The sequence below is a fragment of the Perna viridis genome, chromosome 2 (assembly GCF_037379345.1).
Source record: "Perna viridis isolate PV_CMFRI_1.1 ecotype Kerala chromosome 2, ASM3737934v1, whole genome shotgun sequence".
Classification (NCBI taxonomy): Eukaryota; Metazoa; Mollusca; class Bivalvia; order Mytilida; family Mytilidae; genus Perna; species Perna viridis.
This window is the reverse complement of record NC_142446.1, coordinates 6,713,844-6,738,654: the sequence shown is the minus strand read 5'-3', so window position 1 is coordinate 6,738,654 and position 24,811 is coordinate 6,713,844. Positions and strand designations below refer to the sequence as shown.

General features: G+C 32.5%; 1 protein-coding gene across 5 annotated transcripts in view; it reads left to right on the top strand.

Moving 5' to 3' along the window:
• LOC148623475 (serine/threonine-protein kinase Nek9-like) overlaps positions 1–24,811 on the top strand; it is a 78,681-nt gene that overhangs the window by 18,672 nt on the left and 35,198 nt on the right. For all 5 annotated transcript variants that reach the window (XM_088565286.1, XM_088565284.1, XM_088565285.1 and 2 more), the window contains 8 exons: positions 527–608; positions 2,597–2,766; positions 4,881–4,995; positions 7,387–7,461; positions 8,281–8,343; positions 12,936–13,080; positions 21,220–21,420; positions 21,929–21,975. In XM_088565286.1, the coding sequence (XP_088421412.1) occupies positions 527–608; positions 2,597–2,766; positions 4,881–4,995; positions 7,387–7,461; positions 8,281–8,343; positions 12,936–13,080; positions 21,220–21,420; positions 21,929–21,975 (898 nt within the window). The remainder of the gene's footprint in view (positions 1–526; positions 609–2,596; positions 2,767–4,880; positions 4,996–7,386; positions 7,462–8,280; positions 8,344–12,935; positions 13,081–21,219; positions 21,421–21,928; positions 21,976–24,811) is intronic.

Below are 24,811 nucleotides of genomic sequence, written 5' to 3'. Positions count from 1 at the left end.
AGATAGAATATAGGGGTCAGACAGTAGTTTTTCGCATATATCTCCAAAACCGTTAGGTTTAGCTAAATTTTTTCAATAGCTGAAATGATCCTTATTATTATTAAGACTACAAAAGTCTTCAGGGATAAAAGTTGTCAGTTGACTCCTTGTAAGAGTTATTGCCCTTGAAAGGGGAAAAATGACTTTTATTAAGTTTTCAGTCAATATCTTGAAAACTGTGATAGATTAAAAGAAACTTTCAGTTGTTGGAATGATTCTTATGATAGGCCCTACCAGAGACTTCTTGAGTCAAAATTGTTGGACAACTTCTTGTTAAATTTATTGCCTTTGAAAATTTCACCAGGTATGTGATTCAGGCTCCTGGGAGCCTTTTTTTTTTTTTTTTTTTTTTTATCTCAGTCACTTTTTACTGTGCATATTCTTTACTATGCAGTCGTAATATCAGCCAGGAGTGGTATTTCTCTCTTTAAGTATTTAGTTGCTGTTTTCTTGGTTTTATCAGTTTAACTGGATTTATTGTATTCAGGTACAATTACAAGACAGATATATGGTCATTAGGATGTGTGTTGTATGAACTTATGACTCTGAAAAGAGTTTTTCAGGCAACTGTAAGTATCCTTCAACTTCTGTACATTTAAAAATAAATGGGTAAAACTAATTATTTTACAAGTTGATTGCATTGATTCTATTACTATAACCCAAAGGAGATCTTAATACTAAGGAACTGTTTTTGTCCAAGTGATGTTAATAGATCATTCCAAATTTATGGAGGATCTTTTAAACAACCACAAAATATTGTGGTCATACTGTCCTTTAATTCTGGAGGCATTTGGTTCCTGCACAATAACTTGACTATAATTCTATGGATCTTTATGAATTTTACCACCAGGGTTACTTCAACATAAGTCATATTGGAGTTGATTTTATGGCTTATGGCTAACCTTTTAGGTATGATAGACCAAATTAAAAAGGGCAAATAAACAAACATTTATTCAAGATAATGACTACAGTGTTACAAAAGGAAGGTTGGATTTGATTGTCATAGAGGATTTAGACAAATTATTTATTTACCTATTGATATTTCATTTTTATCACAAAAATCTGACCCAAGGAAGTTGGTTTATATTTATTTGTTTAAAAATCTTTAACATTGTTGCTGGCAGTGTATATCTTGTCTCTATTTTAATATGTTTTGTTTATTTCTATAGAATACTTCCTTAATTAAAAAAATGTTTAGCATATATGTATGCTATAATGTCAAGGTTAATTTTGTCACATGTATACACTATATTTCATTATTTGCCTTAATTGGTGGAAATCATCCCCATTGATCATCTAAATAACTTAAGAACTTTTTTACAAAGAGGTTTGAGTAGTTTTCATACCAATCATGTATTAGTTCATTGTTTAATTTGTTTTTGGCTCACCTTGCTGAAGGTCATGTGAGCTATTGCCATCACTTGACGTCGATCGTTGTTGTCGTCTGTCTTTATCTGTCATCCTTAACAATTTTTCAAAACTCATTTCCTCTGACACTACTTGACGAATTGGAACCAAACTTAGTATGAATGGTCCTTGGGGTATTATTCATAGAACTGATGTGGGAATTTTTGATCCGTTGAAAAACATGGCCGCCGTTACTAAAAATAGAACATAGGGGTCAGACAGTTGTATTTTGCATATATATCTCCAAATGCGTTAGGTTTAACCATTTGGTTATGGAGTAAAATTGTTCAGCATGATGAGATCTATCTGTGGTCAAATTTTCATTTTAATCTGTAAAGCCATGTTGGAGTTATTGCCCTTTTTTCGACATTTTTTTTTCGCTAGTTTTAATGTTATTTTTTTCAAAATTCTTCTCCTCTGACACTCCTTGACCAATTGGAACCAAACTTAATATGAATTTTCCTAGGGTATCCTGCATAGAACTAATGTGTGGATTTTTGATCTGTCAAAAAACATGGCTGCCATTACTAAAAATAGAACATAGGGGTCAGACAGTAGTTTTTCACATATATCTCTAAAACCCAAAACCGTTAGGTTCAGCAAAATTATTTCTATAGCTGAAATGACCCTTATTATAAGGCCTTCAAAGGTCTTCTGGGATCAAAGTTGTAAAGTGACTCCTTGTAAGAGTTGTTGCCCTTGAAAAATGAATTTTACAGTCTTCAGGCAATATCTTGAAAACTGTAATAGATAGAAACTTACTATTGCTGAAATGATCCTTATGATAGTCCTACCAAAGTCTTCTTGAGTCAAAATTGTTGGACAACTCCTTGTTAAATTTATTGCTCTTGAAAGACAAAGTTTAACAAGGTGAGCTATTCAGGCTCCTTGTCTTTTGTGCTTGTGGCTTTTTTTTTATTTTTCTTGAGAAATTGCCATTGAAATATTGCAGAGTTGTTTTGAGTAACAATATACCGGTATTGTTTAGCCCAATTCTCAAGATTTTTCTTATGGAATGTATTAGTACTAATTCCAAGCCAAGTATTTAATGAAACGATTCTCTCCGTAAGTCTGTAAACATTTTAGTTGGTATAAAACACAGAATAACTTCTTATTAATGTTCTTATTGATAATCTTGCATATATATCAGAACCAGTTACGACTTGCATATGAGATAGTTAAAGGAGATTATGAAGCTCTACCATCACAGTATTCTGAAGAAATCAGGGATCTTGTTAAAATGACATTACAGAAACAATCTATTGATCGTCCATCTGCTGATGATATACTTTCTAGTCCTATATTCACTAAAGATAATAGGTAAGTGACCAATAAACTCAGAGATAACAAGTAAGTGACTGATATACATCAAGATATCAGTTACTTGTTTTGGTGGTTAACTGAAATTCTATTGTTTGCTTTTTAGCTCACCTGGTGGTAGGCCATATGAGCTATTGCCATCACTGGGCATCCGTCGTCATCGTCGTTGTAGTCCGTCTTCACAGTGTGTCACTGTTGTTAATTTTTCAAAAATTTTCTCCACCGACACTACTTGACTAATTGGAACCAAACTTGGTATGAATTTTCCTTGGGATATCCTGCATTGAACTGATGTTGGGATTTTTGGTCTGTCGAAAAAACATGGACAACATACTAAAAATAGAACAAAGGGGTCAGACAGTAGTTTTTTTTGCATATATCTCCAAAACCATTATGTTTAGATAAGTTCTGACAGGGTAAAAGTGTTCAACATGATGAGATCTATTTGTGGTCAAATTTTTGTTTTAATCTGTTAAGCCGTTGGAGTTATTGCCCTTTTTTGACATTTATTTGCTATTTTTGATCTTATTTCTTTAAAAAAATCTTCTTCTCTGACACTACTAAAATTAGAACCAAACTTAATATTCCTTGGGGTATCTTGCATTGCACTGATGTGGGGGTTTTTGATTCATTGAAAAACTTGGCCACTGTGACTTAAAATAAAACATAGTAGTCAGACAGTTAGGTTTAGCTAAATTCTTTCAATTGCTGAAATGATCCTTATTATAAGGCCTACAAAAGTCTTGAGTGATCAAAGTTGTCAGACAACTCCTTGTAAGAGTTATTGGCCTTAAAAGGTGAAAAATGACTTTTTTTTTGTTTATTTTTTATAGTTTTTTAGCTAATATCTTGAAAACTATGATATACAGAAAGAAACTTTCAATTTCTTAATTGATCCTTATAATAGGTCCAACCAAAGTCTTCTTGAGTCAAAATTGTTGGACAACTCCTTGTTAAATTTATTGCCCTTGAAAGACAACATTTAGCAAGGTGAGCAATTCAGGCTTCTGTGGGCCTCTTGTTACTTTTATATATACACACTTTAAAAAAATAAATCACATACTTAAAAACTATAAAGATATCAATAATTCATTTTAATATGAATGTAGAAATCAAATTTCTAACAGGATTAAACTGTTCGAATTGACATGAAATATCTACATTTCAACTTTTTTGAAATTATCTATTTCGTTAACTTTTCAATTAGTTTTGAAAAAGTTTTATGCATAGATTATAACATTATACAAGAATAAGGAGAAATGACTTAAGGAATTACAATCCTGTAAACTACATCAATGTTCCAAGTTCAGATTGATTATTTAGGCGTTATTATCCTGCATAATTTCAATATTTACTACCTGTATTAAATCAGTATTAATTTTTCCATGAATGGTTTCAAAAATCAATATTTTGTCACTGTTTAGGGCTGTATACTTTGTCACTGTTTAGGTCTCTATATTTTGTCACTGTTTAGGGCTGTATATTTTGTCACTGTTTAGGGCTGTATATTTTGTCACTGTTTAGGGCTGTATACTTTGTCGCTGTTTAGGGCTGTATACTTTGTCACTCTTTAGGGCTGTATACTTTGTCACTGTTTAGGTCTCTATATTTTGTCACTGTTTAGAGCTGTATATTTTGTCACTGTTTAGGGCTGTATACTTTGTCACTGTTTAGGGCTGTATACTTTGTCACTCTTTAGGGCTGTATACTTTGTCACTGTTTAGGTCTCTATATTTTGTCACTCTTTAGGGCTGTATACTTTGTCACTGTTTCGGGATCTATATTTTGTCACTGTTTAGGTCTCTATATCTTGTCACTGTTTAGGTCTCTATATTTTGTCACTGTTTAGGGCTGTATACTTTGTCACTGTTTAGGGCTGTATACTTTGTCATTGTTTAGGGCTGTGTATTTTGGAATTCAGTTTGGTCAGTTTACATAGTTTGCTGAATAGATGAATCCTCATCTTATATACATTCTCATACTTTAGTATTTACAATAAACTAAAATAAACAGGAAAAAAATTATTAATTTTTATTTCATATTAATATGAATTGCTATAGGTTACTTAATATTTACATATTTGACTGTAGTACATTGATTCATGTTATTTATAGTAATGATGAAATGAAAAAGAAGGTTTGGGAACTGAACACTCACTCACGGCGACTTCGATTACAGTCATCATATTCTACTGAAACTGTCCCCATAATCAAGTCAAAAACAAGTGAGGTATGTAATCATTATAGCTCTGCTTTAATGGGAAAATAAACCCAGCAAAATCATTCTTTGTAAACTAAAGGTCTACTTGACTTCTGTTTGGTTAAGGGAGATTGTTGTGAAAGGATATTTTGAACATGTTAGGACTGAATATGGTTTGTTTAAGTTCTTGACATAGAACTGGTTTTGGTAGCTGTCCTGTTGTGGTTTGCAGGGTTTTAATGCAGCTGAGACCAAACAAGGTAAGGATTTGTTCTACATGTATAACTCAGTTTTGGTATTAACAAGAAAAAAGTGTATAAGATTATGTGTGTGTGTATTCTACCCTAACTTAACACTCTCTGAAACATAATAGTTACATGGCAGTAAACACATCTGTACTTATGGCAAGTTGGTATTAAAACTTAACCAATGACACTGAATTGATTCATGAGATCTTTGATGCTCCTCACTCAGACTCCATGTCCGGGTGTTAAAAGAATAGGCCTGCAGCAGCACTAAGCTTCTCGTAAAAGGTGACTAAATAGTGCTCAGAACCCTAGCCAGGGGCTAGGGCGCTCTGCCCACAGAGCAACTGGGATGTGTGCCCCATTTGGTGCAATGGGGTACCCCTGGCGTGTTACATGCTGGGGTTGTCAGGCTATAATACGGAAAACCTGACTGCAAACCATAATGGTGCACCGTGTTGGGAAAGATGCCACATTCCTATCATGTTAAAGAACCCTACTGTGGTATTCTCCCGGAGTAGGAACCATAGGGCTCCATCACAGGAGGCTAAATTGCCAGACCCTACCCACCTCTCCCTATTTCCAGTGGCAATCAAAATTTGTCGACCCCATTGTCCTTGTGTCCCAACCCTTTTTCATTTCATCATCATTTCATGTTCATTTTATCATCAATTTCATGTTCATCGTCTGAATATAGCTGAAATATTGCTGCTTGGACATTAAACCCCAACAAACAAAACAAACAAACAGACTCCATGTCAAAACTAACTTATACATGTAGTTAGCCTAGTCACATTGATCCAATTTTTCCTTTTTGTCCTTAAAACACTTGAGGATAATAGGTTCTTTGGCATCCTAATGTTGACTACCCTGTCAGAGGACTCCAAAGAGAGATAATTCAACTTAAGGGTTTTCATGACAAAACTTTGTCATGGCAATTCCCCCTAAACTGCCCAAGGGATATTGATGAAAAGATTGGGCGTCATGAAGGAACATATTTACTTCAGAGGACTCTAAAGGGATATAATAAAACTTAAGGGTTTTACATGTTAAAACCTCATTAGCACAACTCCATAATCACTCAAGGGATTTTTATAAAACTTTATAGGAAAGTTGGGCATCATATGTAGATCTACATAAAGGAACATAGTTACTGTTGGAGAACTACTAAGGGACATAATACAATGTAAGGGTTTTACATGTTAAAACCTTATCAACACAGCTCGTCTTAAACTGCTCAAGGGATTTTGATGAAATGTTATAGTAAGGTTGGGCATCACATGTAAATGTGCATAAAGGAATGTAGTAATTGTTGTAGGACTCCAAAGGGAAATAATCCATTTTAAGGGTTTTTACATGTTAAAACCTCATTAGTGCAGCCTTTCCAAAACCACTCTCGGGACTTTGATTAAATTTTATAGGAAGGTTGGTCATCATAAATCAGTGTGCATGAAGGAGTATAGTTGCTGTCAGAGGACATCAAAGGGAGATAATCCAACTTAAGGGTTTTACATGTTGAAACCTTGTAAGCACAACTCCTTAACTGCTTCAGGGAGTTTCACGAAATTTTATAGGAAGGTTGGTATGTAGATTTGCATGAAAGAATGTACCTCCTCTCAGAGGATTCTAAAGAAAGATAATTTAACTTATATTTTATGCATTTAACTTCATATTTGTAGTGGGTTGTATTATCTTTGTGAGCTTGCTCACAGCATTTCTAGTTTTAATCGGATAATAAGTAGCATTCATTCAAAAAGATCATAAAAATCAGACAAGAGTTGATTCATGCATATCAAATACCCACATAATTCATACTTGTTTCTTACTCAAAAACAAAAACTACATAGCAAGTCTTAATTTACCATTTGGTGACCACACTTTAGATAGGCATGATATAGATTGTGTATTCACTTTAGTTATTATTCTTGATTTTGTTGATTATAGTGGGAGATGAATGTATGGTTTTCTCAAAACTCTGAGTATAGAAAGGACTATAGTTTCATAAAAATATAGCAAATGTAGACTGAAAAAGCACTGATTGTTCTGTTGGTTTCTCTACACCATGAATCTGTTTACCATAGGCAGAGTCTGAATTTGATATGGACTGAAAAATGGTTGTGGAATTCAATAAGATGTTGAACAGTAACTATATACATGCATTAAATGTATTTACCAGGTTTACCAATGGGGTGGAGGAAAGTTTACACCAGTAAAACAAGATTTATTTACAAAAAGCAAAAGTGCAGTTCAGGTATGTAAAGTGTATAAGGACTAATTAAAAGTGAAACTAAAATAAAGGCACTACATATATTATACCCAATGAATCTGAATAAGGGATTTTTGCTTACTCTTCTTCTTGTACTGTTTTAATTTTACCAATTTTAAACCAACATAACTATGCTGTTTTTAGCTCACCTGGCCGTAGGCCATGTGAGCTGTTGCTATCACTTGGTGTCTGTTATTGTCGTCATTATTAACAATCTTTCAAAACTCTTCTCCTCTGACACTACTTTACCAATTGAAACCAAACTTGGTATGAATGTTTCTAGGGGTATCCTGCTTAGAACTGATGTGGGGATTTTTTATCCATCCGCTGTTACTAAAAATAAAACATAGGGGTCAGACAGTTATTTTTTGTGTATAACTGCAAAAGCGTCAGGTTTAGCCAATTTTTTTCAATAGCTGAAATGATCCTTATTATTAGGACTACATTAGCCTCCAGGATTAAAAGTTGTCAGATGACTACTTGTAAGAGTCATTGCTATTGAAAGTGAATTTTTTAGTTTTCAGTGAATATCTTGAAAACTATAATAGATAGAAAGAAACTATCAATTGCTGAAATGATCTTTATGATAAGTCCTACCAAAGTCTTCTTTAGTCAAAATTACTGGGACAACTTTTTGTTTAATTTATTGCCTTTGAAAGACAAAATTCAGTCAGGTGAGTGATTCAGGCTCCTGGGAGCCTCTTGTTTTTTTTCTTTTGATAGATTTTCTGAAGCTAGTAATCTTATGAAATTGTCTAGGTTCACTATCTGTTTTGCTTTCTATAACTTATGTGTACATTTCAGGTAGCTGTTGGTTATGCTCATTTTGCTGTTGTTACAATGGAGAAAGAACTGTACACTTGGGCTGTGAGTTTTACTGATTTACAAATATCTACTGTATTGTCACTTTTTGTATAATTGCAAAAAAATTGCAACGCTATAATATTATGGTGTTGTGCTGTCGCTGTTGTCTGCATTGTCATCTTCTGTCATATGATGACATTTGGAGTCTCTACAACAACTTGAGTATTAGTGTATGGAGCACTATAAAATTGTACCACAATGTTCATACCACAACATAGAAGGCTGGGTAGAATTTGGGATTTTGTGACCCATATCATTTGAGGAAAATGGGTCGAAACAATGGTTGAAAAAAGAAATTCTGAACGTCAATCAGGTTTTTGTAGCCACTTGACTCTGTCCGACTGTCCATCAGGTTAAGTAGCCACTTGACTTTGTCTCACCATCCATCAGGTTTAGTGGGTATCTACCATGTGTAATCTGTAACTCAAAAGTATTGAACAGATGTTATTCAAACTTTACAAATACTTGTATACATATTGAAAATGTGCATCTCTTATTATTGAGAAATGAGGTAAATTCATTTTCACATTGAAGCATGTTGAAACATTTTTTATAAGACCACAAAAAATTTACAGTCATATGTTAAGGCACAGTTTTTGTCGTCTGGGGACACTTCATTTTTGTGCGATAATTTGCGTTTTGGTTGCCCAATTATTCTGAAATTTTGAAATGATTTTCTTACCTTTAAAGGAAGCTTCCTATTTAATTTGGACTGTGTGGCCCCTACCGTTTTAGAAAAAAAGGATCAAAATGGTGTTTTTTTGGAACCCATGTATAATTTTTTTTTTTTTTTTTAAATTTTAATTATTCTATTTTGTTGTGCTCCTTACTAAATTCTGGTATAAAGAAATGTATCAAGTAGATTTTATGTGTTTCGGACAGTTTTGAAGTTATATGGGGTAACGTTGGCCAATGCTGGAAAAATTCAACTTTTTTTTTATTTATGGTCTGATTTAAAAAAATTCTTAATTTATTGGATTCTTTATAAAAATCCATGCCTGCATATTTGAGTCAGGTTTAAGATATCTTACAGTTTTCGAATTATAAGGGGTCAAAGGGGCTACACAAAAAAAACCTACTTTTTAGCTGATCTGGCCGAAGGCCATGTAAGCTATTGCCATTACTTGGCATCCGTTGTCCGTTAACAATTTTCAAAAAATTTGCTCCTCTGAAACTCCTTTGCGGAATTATTTGAAACTTTGCACATATGTTCCTTAAGGTATCTTGCACAAAATTTTTGTTTAGATAATTGATCCATAAAAAAATGGCTGCTGTTAATAAAAATAGAATTATAGGGGTCAGATTGTAGTTTTCCACATATATCTCCAAAATCATAAGGTTTAAGCCATATTCTGACTGGGTTAAAGTGTTCAGCATGATGAGATCTATGTAGTCATTTAGGAGTTATTGCCCTTTTTTGGTGTTTTTTTGCTACTTCTCCTCTGACACTACTTGGGGTATCTTGCTCAAAACATACGTTTATTTCTTTGATCTGTCAAAAAACATGGCCATCGTTACTAAAAATAGAACATAGGAGTCAGACTGCAGTTTATCACATATATCTCCAAAACCATTAGGTTTAGCCAAATTCTGACATGGGGTTAATGTGTTGAGTATGATGAAATCTATCTGTGGTCAAATTTTCATTTTGATTTGTTAAGCCATGTCAAAATTGTTAGACAACTTTTTGTTAAATTTATTGCCATTGAAAGACAAAATTTAACCAGGTGAGTGATTCAGACTCCTGGGAGCCTCTTGTTTTATTTTTGCATTCCTCATTAAAATTCCTGACTGGGTTTTTGAATCAGATTTCAGTTATGCCTTTCTGTTTTCTAGTTATAAGCGGTCAAAGAGGCCACACTTTTTTATTTTTGGTCTGTATTGAAAATTTTTAATTTAATTCAACATTTTGTGCAATATAGTGTCCAAACCATTATATGTGTCCATAATGAATTGTAAATCCTTATACTTTAGTGTGTCAAAAATAATATTGTGTTCACACTTGTTCAGGGTTTGACCACTGTGCCATGCTCTGCGAAGCTTTTTATTTTACTTTGTTCATAAATGGTATTTACTTTATTTAATCTTTAACCACAAAGCTTATTGGATTAGTGTTATTAAAACTTCAATGTGTTGATATACACATTGAAGAAATGCACCTTAAATAAATATTTTTAGATTTTTAAACTAAGCCATTTTTCTTCACATTTTTGTATCTACACTCTTTATCATGAAACTCAATGGATTTTACAAATATTATTCAAACTTTGCACAATATTTACTGTACATACATATTGAAAATGAAAATCTCCTTTTATAGAGGAATCTGACAAAATATTTAATATGAATTATTACATTTGACTTACCCATTTTTTGTTCAGCTGTATGTGCTATGATTAGTATATACCTTGGGAAATTTGTGTGAATTTTATGTGTACCAACATTATGCATATATTGAAGCTATTTATGCACTGATTTTAACACAGTGGTGACACAGGCATGTTATAGGTCTTCTTGAATTGTTGTAGATTTGAGTCCAAATGGCCCAAAATTTAACCTTGTAGGATTTTTATACGGATGAAAAAATTTTGGTTGTACTATGTTATGATGTTGTCGTTAATTTTTTCATTTCCATGTGAAACTGAAAATGAACCAAATCTTTTTGTTACTTGCTATTTGAGGAAGCTTGCTATTTAAAATGGGGTCAGTGACCCCCTTCCATTCTGCAAATAATGAGCCAGAAGGGGTATATAGGTGTTTATTTAAAAATTAATTAAGAAGGTTTACTTCTCATTCAATTTTGACTATTTTGTTTTAAATTTGTTTCTTATTAAATCTTGTTTTAAGATAACTTAACAAATTTTAAATAGCATATAACATTGTCAGTCTATTGGGGCTAAATTGGCCACACCTTACAGAAAGATTTTTTATTCCTGGTCTAATTTTGAATTTTTTTTTATAAGATTCCTCATGAAAATCCCTGCCTGCATTTTTCAATCATATTCAGATATCTCTAAGGTTCTTTTTAATAATAAGGGGTCAAAGGGGGCCACCCCCTCTCAAGAATTATCTTTTTACTGTTTTTGAGATGATGACTTTCAAAGTGAATCCATTTGTATAAACTTTGAAGGTAAGTTTCAGTCACTTTATTCCATGTGGCTTGCAGTTGTAGCTTGAGATTCTCTACACCTTTGATATGAAAAATGGTCTTTTTCACATGTTATACCGTGTTTCTACACTTGCCATACATTTTCTATAAATTCAAATCTTGACTTTGTGCAGGCCAGGGGAATATCCTTCTTGTTCAGGCAGACTTCAGTTTCTCTTGACCATGGGCTGGCAATATATGTCGCATTGTTTCATCCCTTGATATCGCTTGGGGTGAAACAATGTTACATATATGGCCAGCCCGTGGTAAATCAATGATAAAATGGAGTTTCCATGATTTATTTTGATTCTATTATGACTAGCTTATTCATATTATTTTCATAGACGCAGCCTATTGCACAAAATGTTGGTATGCGCTTATCATTTTTTTGTGTGGCTGTAGTCTAAAGAGCTGTGGAGCATGTCATATTAGAATTATCAAATTACAATCAATTGTCACATGATTCCAGTGTAAATTTGAGTTCAGCAATATTTTGTTATTCTTTCTTGGGAAAAGAATTTGTGAATAGATAAAATTTGTTTTAGCATGTAAATAGAGAGTTACTGACTTTTTATGGTTGGTTTTGGTTACCAATTTGCCAACTCCTTAGGTTACCTTGGGTTTTGAAACTGTCTATTGTTATTTCAAAATCAAAAATCATAGAGAGTCAAGTTAATTTACCATAAGCTAGTGATTTTTCAATCATACTTCAGATATCTCTAAGGTTCTTTTTAATGATAAGGGGCCAAAGGGGGCCACCCCCTCCCCCCAAAAGAATTGTCTTTTTACTGTTTTTGAGATGATGACTTTCAAAGTGAATCCATTTGTATAAACTTTGAAGGTAAGTTTCAGTCACTTTATTCCATGTGGCTTGCAGCTGTAGCTTGAGATCCTCTACACCTTTGATATGAAAAATGGTCTTTTTCACATGTTATACCGTGTTTCTACACTTGCCATACATTTTCTATTAATTCAAATCTTGACTTAGTGCAGGCCAGGGGACTTTTTTCTTACATACTAAAATTCATTTCTATGAAAAGATGCAATCTCTTATGGATGACATTTTTTAAAAATAAAATTTGGCATGTGCCACCTTCTGCCTGGATCTTCTTTAGACACAAGTTATTTTACTGCTTCTACTCTGGTCAAAATCTTATCCTTTATCAAACATTAGATGATAGCTGTATCAGGTTTGAATGTTGTATCTATACTTGTCACTACTATGTAGGTTTCAACCTCTGCAGGCATATCTTGCTGTACCCTGCAAAGCATATTATTAGATTATACAACACAAAATTTGATATGTACCATAAAAAAAAATATGTAATTTGTGAACTGTATCTACTTCCATAATCTTCAATGGACCAGTGTATGTGTGTATGTTACCTACCAATAATATTGTTTTAATGTTCAGATCATTTTCATAGAAATTAAATTTTTTTTGCAGAATGTTCAAGGAGGAGCAGAAATAGTTGGGCAACTTGGTCAAGGAAACAAATCAGCATATAAGGCTCCACAGAAGATAGATTCACCTGGTGGTGGAGGATTCATTCAGGTTTCTTGTGGGGAAGACTTCACTTTAGCTGTTACAGGTAGATCAAGATCTATGCAGAGGCCTAGTAACCAGAATTACATGTATCAACAATTTTGTTTGGCTTTTATTTTTAAAAAATTTATTTTAACATTTTGCAAGATGAGCCACTTATGTGAATTCAAGGCTTTTTCCCCTCTTATAACATTTTGTGTGAACTGGTTTTATTCAGGCTATTGATATATAGTCTGATTCTGATTCTTTTATTTACACTCAGACACATGTTATGTGTTACATGAGGACATAATATATACATGATACAAAAATAACAAAACAGACAGGTATAAACATTTACATGAAATAAGATAACGAAGCATACAGATATATACATAAATATATTAAATAAAGAAAAACAGGTCAAATAAAGATAATATACCAATTTTTGGAATAGAGTGATACTAGAGAAGACTAGAAAGTATCAATATATGAAACCAAATCAGTAAATGAGCAAAGCATGTATTTCAGATGAGCGAGCAGAGGTTTTTAATGAACACAGCAATGTTACTCAAAAGTTGTTTATGGCAGTAGCTAAATATATACTTCACTTTATTAGTTGATGGATTTTTTATATAATATGATGGAATAAATTTATTTCTAAATTCAACAACTTTAGCATTTTTGCATAAGAATAAATAATGAAATTCATCCCCCACTGTATTTTCAGTACATAACACACATATCCTTTCTTCTTTCGGAATATTATGCCATCTTCCTTTTTCTATTGGGATATTGATATTGCAACATCAGAATTTTGTAATCAAATGCTTTGCTTGTCCCGAAAGCTGTAGTAGATAATTTTCTTTGCAGAAATTTGTTTTGAATATACTATAACAAGAACCTCTGGACGATTCCGCTAAACTTTGAAACCATTTTTGAATAAATTGATCCCTCAACGTTTGTTTAATAATTGGCTTATATAATGAAATATCTGTATACTGCTGATTCATGAAAACGAAACTTAGGCCACAGTCGTCAAAAATTGATTTTATGTAAGCTATCCATTTTGAATAGCACGTACCATTTTGATGTAAATTTAGCAACAGTTTAAACATAATGCTACTCAGTTTATTTTCATTTTTTATCATTCTACCATTCTTAATTTAATATTTATGTCTAACGGAAATCGCTGAAGTTCACCATGTACCATAAAATTAGGCGTACTTTTCCTAAGTCCTAAAATGCGTTTGCAAAACTGAATATGTACACGTTCAATCTTCGCAGTATTTTCATAACCCCATATCTTGGATCCATATAATAAAATTGGTTCGACAAGACTGTCAAAAAGTTCAATTTGAATATCAATAGGTAAATTCAAGTTTCTAATTTTTTTATATAAGGCAAACAGAGCTTTTTGTGCTTGTTCAATGAGTTCATCTTTAGCATCATTAAAAGAACCATTATATTTTATAAGCAATCCCAAGTAGTTATAGTGATCAACAATTTCTAGGATAGTATCATTTAACTTAAAAACATAATCTATTTTAGATTTTCTCTTACCAAATATCATTACTTTAGTTTTACTAGTATTTACTGAAAGTTTCCATGTTTCACAGTACATTTCAAAGATATTCAACGTCTTCTGTAGATTTTCTTTAGATTCTGCCAAGATTACAGTATCATCTGCATATAATAAGACAAAAATTTCCAGATATGTTTGTAGTATGTCTTGACCTCTTTGTTGTATCATTTGTAGTGGCTCATTATTTAAATCTTTGAAAAAGGTTTCTAAATCATTTAGGAATATAGAAAAGAGAAAGGGAGACAAATTCTCACCTTGTCGAACTCCTACTAAACAAGGGAAAAAATTAGATTTTTCATTTTTATATTGGACACAGGATTTTATGTTATTATACATATTGTAGATAATTTTGAAACATTTTCCCTTAATATTACTACTCTAGAGTTTCTGCCATAGTCCCGTCCTCCAGACAGTGTCGAATGCCTTTCTAAAGTCAATAAATAAACTGTATATTTTTTCCCAGAGGACAAATATAAGGATATCAGAGAATGAAGCACAAATATATTATCAGTTGTTGAATGTCCTTTCCTAAATCCTGCCTGATTTTTAGAGATCAAGTCAAATTCGCATGAGAAGTCGTTTAGTCTATCGTTCAAAATTGAAGTAAATAATTTACCTAAGGAACTTATATGTGTGATTGTCCTAAAATTATTTGGGTTGAATTTGTCGCCTTTATTTTTTATAAATTGGTTTTACAATTCCGATTAGCCAGTTTTCGGGTATAATTGAAGAGTCAAAGACCACATTAAAGAGTTTACAAAATAAAGGTATATACTCTGGTGGTATACTTTTTATGTATTCAATGATAACACCATCTACCCCCGGTGCTTTATCATTTTTTAATTTGGAAACTGCCCTTTTTACCTCATCTTCAGTTACTGGCCCATTAATAATGTCATCAATACGAGGGTTATTTGTGACAATAAGTTGAAGATCAACATCATTGATCTCATAATTATTAGGTTCATCATTTACATTATCTGCATTAAGATTTTTAAAATATTCATAGAAAGTTTCTATAGGTATGTCGGGCTTGTCTTTAGACAATTTATTGAGTCTATTCAAAATGTTCCAATATTTCTTCGAGTCAGATTTGGAGTGTTTACGTAATTCTTGAATATATTTTTCTTGGTAATTTTTATAACTACAGGTCATTTGTTTTTTATACTCACGAGACGCACAGTTTAGTAAGTTTTTATTCTCGATTGATGTATTTGAATTATTTTCCTTTTTAAATTTATGAAAAGTATCGCGTTTTTTCTTACAATCGGAGTCGAACCACGGTTTGCTATCCGTATTTTTACCTTTTCTTTCCCTCTTGTTAAAAGTACCCACGACCTCAGACGCTGTATTTGTTATCTGTTACAATTAGGTCATCGAGTCTAGTGTCAGTTGCCCTAAGGTGTGCTGGAATCTCTTGCTGAAACTGATTTATTAACTGAGACTTCCATTTTACAAAGAATTTATCATTAGACTTATTATTATTATTATTTGGATTTATTTGCTCACCATGTTGAAATGAAAAAGAAAAATGAACTCTGTTATGGACATCAGAGAACTTCTGATCAAATTCCAAAACAGAGAAGGTATTTACATAATTAAACAAATCAGAGGATAACAATAAATAGTCAATAAGACTTATATCTTTACACGTAGTTTTTCCAATTAGTTTGTCTAATCCAATTCTGCCATTGACCATATATAGGGAACACCTTTTACACATGTCAATAATTTTTTTACCATAGTTGTTGGCTCTTCCTGTATCTTGAGAGCTTCTATCCAACTGTATTTTATTATGAAGTAAAACCTGATAGGAGTACATTCTCTTTAGTTTGTCATCATCTAATTTGTTCAAAAAACCTAAATTGTCGAGCAAATCAACATCAGTTATGACATAATCAGGCATAGTGCCAGTGCGACCATTAAAGTCGCCAAACAGGGAAACATAATTTGCGTTTTTTGATGACAATGATATAAGTTTTGATTCGATTTCATCAAACACATTTTCAGATGCATATTTTGAATTTTCTGGAGGAGTATAAACCGAACCCATAAGAACCTTTTCTGATAGACCTGTAAATTTTGAATGAATCTCAAACCACTGAACGAATTCGGATTCTGATTTTAAAAATGTAATGTACTCTGACAAATAAAAATGTAAATAATTACTACACCCCCAGATTTTCTTTATCAATTTTCTATTTGTTATGACATAATCATAACCGTCTGGAACCATAAGAACATCATATTTGTCTAGTTTGGATTCTAATATACATACGATATCGTATAATTTAATCATATCACAAAAATCAATGTTTAATAATTTTGATTTAAGTCCACATACATTTATAAATGTTATTTTGAAATCATTTCTTGATAGCCGTTCATGTGTGTCCGAGCTGTTGACCTATGTCTGTCCAGGAATGTTGAGGTCACCATGGGGTTCGGGTATATAGCGCTGTGGGTTTACAATCAGTTGATCATACACAATTTTTGCATTTTGACCACGTCTTTGAAATTCTTTAAGTTTTGGGACAAGGGCTCTTCGTCTTTCACTTATCTCTTGAGGATACTGTTGGTAGACAGTGTTGTGGGTTAAGTTTCAGTTTTAAGGAAGCTTCGCGTAGCACTTGCTGGTGATCAGAATAGTTTATGAATCGCGCAATGATACTACGGGGTTTACCATCATTACATATTTTCAGTCTGTGCACATTCTGAAACTGTATATCATTCGCATTTTCAATTTCTAGTTCTTTATCAATAAATGTTTTCACAATTTGTTCAGTTTGTTCTCTGGATTCATCCTCTGCCTCGTTCAACTCAGTGAATATCAAGTTATATTTCATCGAGTGTGTTTGGAATTGTAGGAGTTGTTCATGTATTTCGTTTTTTTCGACTTCTAGTTTCCTGTTTTTACCCTCTAAGTATCGCATTCTATCTTCAATTTCATGATGATGTCGCTCTTCGTTCTGAATTGTTTTGGCCTGTTGTTCCTGAATGTTTTTAATGTCATTAATTTCTGTTTTCATTTGTGTAATATTTTCCTCTACAGTTATCAGTTTTTTATTAATTTCTTCTAGAATGTCGAGTTTTTGTAATTTCTGTTGAATAAAGTTGTTTGTATTGTTAAGACTTTCTAATTTACCATTCATAGTGTTCATATTGGCAATAATACTCTGAAGTGTCATATTCAGGTCAATAGGCTGGGAAGGCGACAATCTCTGGGATGCAGGAGGTATCTGTTTTGTATCAGTTTGGCTAGGGGATGCATGGATTGGTGTGCTTTGAAGTGGGTACATTTGGTGAAATGAAGAGGGTTGTAGTGGAGTTGGAAAAGTTGGCCAAGGTTGCGGCGGCGGAAACGTTTGTTGTATATATGAAACATCTTGTTATACATGTTGTGGGCTCAAAGTACCATATATCAATTCATTTGCTTGGGCTATTACTTGAGAAGTGTTCGTGTTTTGTAAGTGTGTTCCTGTGGAGGCCGTTTTCTCCGGTGGGGTCAAACCTGTTTGATCTGAACTATTATTCCTTTCTCCTCTCTTTGACTTATTTTTACGCATTATATATACATCAGAAATGTCACTGAGTCTTCCAAAATCACTTTAGAACAGAAATAGTCTCTTAAATGCAATGGAATCATAATAATTTCACATATATGACTGGACGTTGTTTACATTCCTGCCTGCCTATTCCGCCATTGTTGAAATAGTCTGTGGTGTGTATTGAGGATGCTTAACCATCAAGTACAAAGACAACATTTTCATGGAAATAATTCATGACAATTATTAATGTGGACCAATTTAATCACACCCTAGGCCTTTCTATTCTAGTATAATCCCAAGCAGAATACCTTTTTATTTATTTGCATTATCACACATCTTGGTAAACCTGGACGATGTCCTAAAAATACTAGACCATTGTTTGATAACACATGATACCAAGGTGATATAATGATAGATTTGGAGTGTACTTGCCAACACCCATAAAAATTCATTACTATTTTTTACAGGATTACTATATGTCTAATTTCTATCACACGAATTTGATGCACCATATTAGATCATTGACATAACAAGTGTACTAAATAATCTTAAAAAAAACAGATTATTCAAATACACCATCAGATTTACATTTTGGTATTAATCATCCCTGTGCCTTTGCAACAGCTTTATATAGTCATATTATAAGTTGACTATTCATTTATTGCCAAACTCAAATATGTATATTTATATACCATATCCACATTTTTCCCATTAAACAAAACCTTTTATATGACAGTAGTCTAAATGATCAGTTTTAGTCCTTAATAAGTTTACAACTTAATCATTAGAAAAAACACTATTTATTCAAAGTATTCAACATAGATTGCAGATCATTTTCCTTCTCAGCTAAAAAATAACTTATAATGCAACCATTCTTTTTTAGTGATCAAAATACACTGATTTTACAAGTATATATTTATGGTCACTGACTGACTTTCTGATGAATGTCATTGTAATTGCATTATAACTTAAGCAGAAACCTATGTGGTGTCAAACCTTAACACAATCCAACACAATAAATAATCCAAACAAAGAGACATCTTAAGGTCAGATATGGTGTCAATACCTGTCACCATTGGCTTATCGTGTATTATCAAGCTGTATCACATTTTTTTTGCATTTTTTTTATGTTTATTTAATCAGGCACTGTAAATTAAAGAAATGGACTATCTCTCTCATCTTTACTTTGATTGTGTTAAAGCACCACGAAGTTCTCTCACTCACCTTATGGTTAAGGAGGTAGACCTAGGGTAAGGGATATAACTTCTCCAAACTGGACCCTCAGAAAACCAGTCTTCCCTTCAAATCGGCCGATATACCTTAAAACCTGTGTGTTTTGTCTTCAATACACCGGCCACCCCCTAAAACTGTACATCGGCCTGTTTTTTTTTACAGTTTTAGTTACATATTTCAAATAAAAACAACCTCTCAATTTAGTCGCCCGGTTATTGTTCAACTGTAATAAATGTGTCAACAAAACTGTAAATGACTACGCAATATTACGTAAATAATAATTCATTCACTGACTGGTTTGCATTCCATCAGTGGACAGATGATAATTGAAGGGGACAGTTGTTTAATCAGCAAATTTAATCCAGTCATCACATTTTGTCACTGGTTGGTGTTAATTGTTGCATACATACGTCAGGCAACAGGGGTCATTCAATAGTACGATCTTTACTATCTTTTAACTGTTAATTAAGGTTACAGACCACCAATTCAACCAACGAGCATTTGGAACGTACGCAAAAATAGTCCTACGCAGAAATTACCCCTGTTCCTCATAGTGCTGTGAAAAAAGTTCTCATCTCATTTAAAAAATTTAAACAGTTTCTGAAAGGAAAAACATTTCTGTATATTGTATAGGTGCATTTTGCTTCTTGTGATGTGAAGCCTAATCTCCATAATGATTTCTAAATATACCCCTATCTTGTGAAAACACTGGGATTTCCCATGCTATTTATAGACACTTCACTTCCGGTGACCAGTACTGCACTGCAAGTCTGCTAACCCCACATGCCATTCTGAGGATTGTGAGCTGACATATGTAGAATCATGCTGATATATAGTCCTCTGCAGGTTAAAGTTAAGGTAAAGTCCAGAGAAGCCATTGAATATTGTGAAATTAGCATAGAAGCCTATGGGAAGTGGAATTAGTGGTTTTTAGCCTTAATGTGACTTGTATCCAAGGCAAAACAACATAGGAGTGAAGTTATTAGACTTTGTTGATTGGTAATTTACGAAAACAATACATATTAATTACCATCAATAGCCCTTTGATCTTAAATACACATTCTTTCAAAACCGTGAACATTATTTTGTTGCAATACCGTTTGTAAAATGATGCAAGCTTTGAAATGTAATAAAAGGCCAAAAGTTTTGAATCGGCATTTAACATGTCTCGACCAACAAACTGACAAGGTGTAGGGTTATAGAACACAATAATGGAACAGCTCTTAGAATGCATTGCTATTTTTCACAAACCGGCCATTTTTTCTTGTCCTAGTGGTGGCTGGTTTTGAGAAGTTTCACTGTATTATATTCAGTGTCACCAAAACCTTTGAAACAGTTTAAAATTAGTCCTAGTTACTTTGATGCTTACATGAGATTGATGTAAAATAGTGAATACAAACATTCCAATGACTTGTAAGAGTTGTGTCCCTTTCCTTAGGTCTACCCCTTAAGTTAAATCACCACAAGGTGCACTCTCTTCTTTACTTTGATTAGTTTAAATTATCACATGTACTCTCCCTCATCTTTCTTTTGATTACATGAAATCACCACAAGGTACACTCTCTCATCCTTATTTTGATTAAGTTAATCACCACATGGTGCACTCACATCTTTACTTTGATTGTGTTAAATCACCACAAAGTACTCTCTCATCTTTGTTTTGATTACATTTAATCACCACAAGGTGCACTCTCATCTTTATTTTGATTACATTTAATCACCACAAGGTGCACTCTCGTCTTTGCTTTGATGTTAAATCTCCATGTGGTACTCTCTCTCATCCTTATTATTAGGTTTACTTTGATAAGAGAATATAAATCAATGCTGCCTGTTTGTTTAGATGTTGGCCAAGTATACAGTTGTGGATCAGACTATTATGGCTGCCTTGGAGTAGGTAATGCAATGGGAGATGAAGTTCTATGTTTGACCCAGTTGGATTTTTTCTCCTCCAAACCAGTGGAGGAAATCTCCTGTGGTGACAACCATTGTGTTGCCCTGACCAAAGATGGAGATGTGTATACCTGGGGATGTGGAGAATTTGGTGAGTATCTTGGATTAATGAGTAAATTCAGATCAATGATCAATACTATATACATGGTGGTGTATAAACTTTGTTGAGTACCAATGATCAAGACTATATACATGGTGGGGTTTAAAGTTTGGTGAGTACCTTAGGTTGATAAATACAGACTAGTGTTTGAGACTGTATACCTGGTGGTGTATAGAGTTTGACAAGTACAAAGATGTACCTTAGATAAATAGATACAGACCAGTGATATAGATTGTATACATGGAAAAATAGATAATTTGACATGTTCCTTGGATTACAAGTGCAATATAATATGTTTGATTGAATGTGTGTGCTTCAGCACATTTAAATGTGTAAAGGAGTGCTTCAGCATATTTAAATGAAAATGAATATCTATATTTGTACTTTATTCCTTCATTTACAGATTGTTTCTTTTATTTATTAATTTTTAATATGCTAATTTTAAAAAGAAGTATGTAAGAATATTTTATCTGAATGTAAGTGTTGTTAATCTTAACAGGTCGACTTGGACTGAACAGTGAAGATGATTACATTTCTCCACAAAAAGTATGTACACTTAAAGTCACCAAATGAATTTGGACACTCCTAAATTTAATCCCAAATAAAGTTATAATTGTCTTTTATAAATGTGTCCTGTTAAGTCATTCCTGGATAATGGTTAAATTTAACCATACACTATTGGAACTTGACAATCTATCAACATGGAGTCAGTGAATATTAAGACCTTTTCAAGTAACATCAAATTGACATGAAATTTGTACACAGTTAACAGAAAGGACTCATCAGAATATAATGTAAGCACAGTTTCTTTCCAGTAATTGATATCAAGGGTCTCAATATTCTTTTAAATTGTAATCATTTGTTTTACCCTCTGCTTGAATTGTGGGAGGTATATAGGAATCATGATGTCTGTCCATCTGTCTTTCTGTTCCTTGGCTCATCTATTTCCAGTTCTAATTTGTAACTCCCCTGAAATTGCTGAATGGAATTTAAGGAATAATTCACAGATTATTTATTACATGATGGCATTGTGCAGCTCATATTTTGTGTTCCATCAGAATGACTTTTTTTTTTATCTTTTATTTATTTTTGAATAGTCAGGATTTTACAGCTACCCTTAAATCACCACCTGACTAGGGTGTGGCAGGGATTAAAGGTGATATAATAATTGTAAACGATCAGACTATATATATTTTTTTAAATATAACTGAGAAAAAATTGAAAGAAATAAGATATGGTATGTAATATTAAAATCTGACTCACTCACACTTGCATTCACTCTATCATATGTATAGCAAATCTAAATTTACTGATAGTAGATATGCTCTTAATTTAATATCATGACCAACAGAAAATAATAGTAATCGTAATAATGATAACAGTAATAACAATTATAATAATACATGTGATACAGACATTAATTAGGAAAAATGTATTGCAAAGGGGCCCAGAATCTTTCCACTACCGGAACTTTATTATTTTTCTTTGCTACATATAGTTCCATTGCATGATAACTCTTGATCTTATACTTTAGATTAGTAATGTTTGGTTTTTGTTCATTTAATTTACACTTGTAAATGTAATTTTTAGCAATTATAAATAATAAATTAATGAACAAAGTTTCATACTTAAATGCAAATAATACTTTCTCTTTATCAAAAACAAAATCTGCATAATATAACCTCAGCTGTTGAGTAAAAGCTGTCCAAAATTGAAGAACCTCTGGACAATCAAAGAACAAATTTTCTAATGTTTCCTCTTGAGAATTACAAAAAGTACACAAGTTTGTGTTTGTCAATTTTATTTTGAAAAGGAAAGAATTTGTTGGAATAATTCTATGTAACAATTTGAACTGAAAATTTTGTAAATAAGAATTCTTACATGCTTTGTTTAAAATAATAAAATATTTAGACCAGTTAACAATATCACAGCTAAGTAAGTCTTCCCACTTCAAAAATTTTTCAGTGGGTAACTAAACAACATTGTCTATAAAATCATTGTATATAAACTTCACTTTTGTGCTGGTAACAATCCTTTGAAAAAAATTGTCAACAGGGTTAAATGATACTAAACTAACATTTGCAGTATTTTCTTTTATGTGATCTTTAAAACATTTTGGAACATTTGAGATCAGACTATAATATTTGACAAAATTGTTTGTATTAATCTTCTGTTTCATTTGTTGAAATGTACAAAAATTCTTGTTCTGAGGATCAATTAGATCAATATTGTACACCATATTGTTTCCATTTAACATAAAAAGGAGAATCACACACATCTACAAAATTGAGAATACCTAACGATAAAATTACTTTAATACAAACTTTTGTACGTGGTTTTGCTAAATACATACTGTCAAATACATCTTTCCAGAATGGATTTGTTGATACATCCATTATTTCTTTTAGTTTTTCTTTCTGGATTTTTAAAACTCTATCACTGCCATAGTTTTTTAGATCATGATATAAAAGTAATTTTTGCCAATCCCCATCCAAATTGTTAATCAGTCTCTTTATCCAACTAACTTTAATACAATTATTAAAAGACTGCAGGTGTATCATCTTCAATCCCCCTTGTGCTATATCACCAATCAAAGTGGTCAGTTTGATCTTATCAGGTTTCCCACCCCATATAAAACTGTAAAAGAGGGGAATTTAACTCGTTTAACTTTGACTGAGGTAAGTTAGGCAGTGAACTTAAAAGATATATTAATTTTGGCAGTGCTAGAGTTTTAATTACAGTAATTTTACCCAATAATGTAAGTTTTCTGTGTTGCCAGCTCTTCAATATAGCAGAATTTTCCTTAATTTTTTTTGAAAAATTTAGATCTAACATACGATTAAGATCAAGAGAAAAATCAATTCCTAATACTCTAAAATTTGAGTGTGTCCAGTGAAGATGTTTATCCAGGCAAAGAACGAGATCTGAATATTTTTTATTTCTGACCCAAACAGCCTTTGTCTTGGAAGTGTTCATCTTTAAACCAGATACCTTATAAAAAGACTCAAAACAATCAAGTGTTTCTTTCAATGAAACTTCACTACCATCCAGAACAAGTATCATCAGCATAATGACTTAATAATGTATCATTATCTTTAATTTCAATGCCTTTATTATTCTTATTAGCCTTTAACTTCATAGCAAGTAATTCCACTCCAATAATAAATAAATAAGGTGAAAGGGGGTCGCCTTGTCGACAGTCTCTCTCAAGACTGAAAAAGTCTGACATATGACCATTATTTATAAAACAACTTCTGGCCTTCAAATAGAAAATTTCCAGCCACTTAGAAACAGATGGACCAAAATTGAAACCCTTAAGTGCTTTGTTCAAAATCTCCCATTCAATCGAATCAAATGCTTTTTCAAAATCCACAAGTAATAA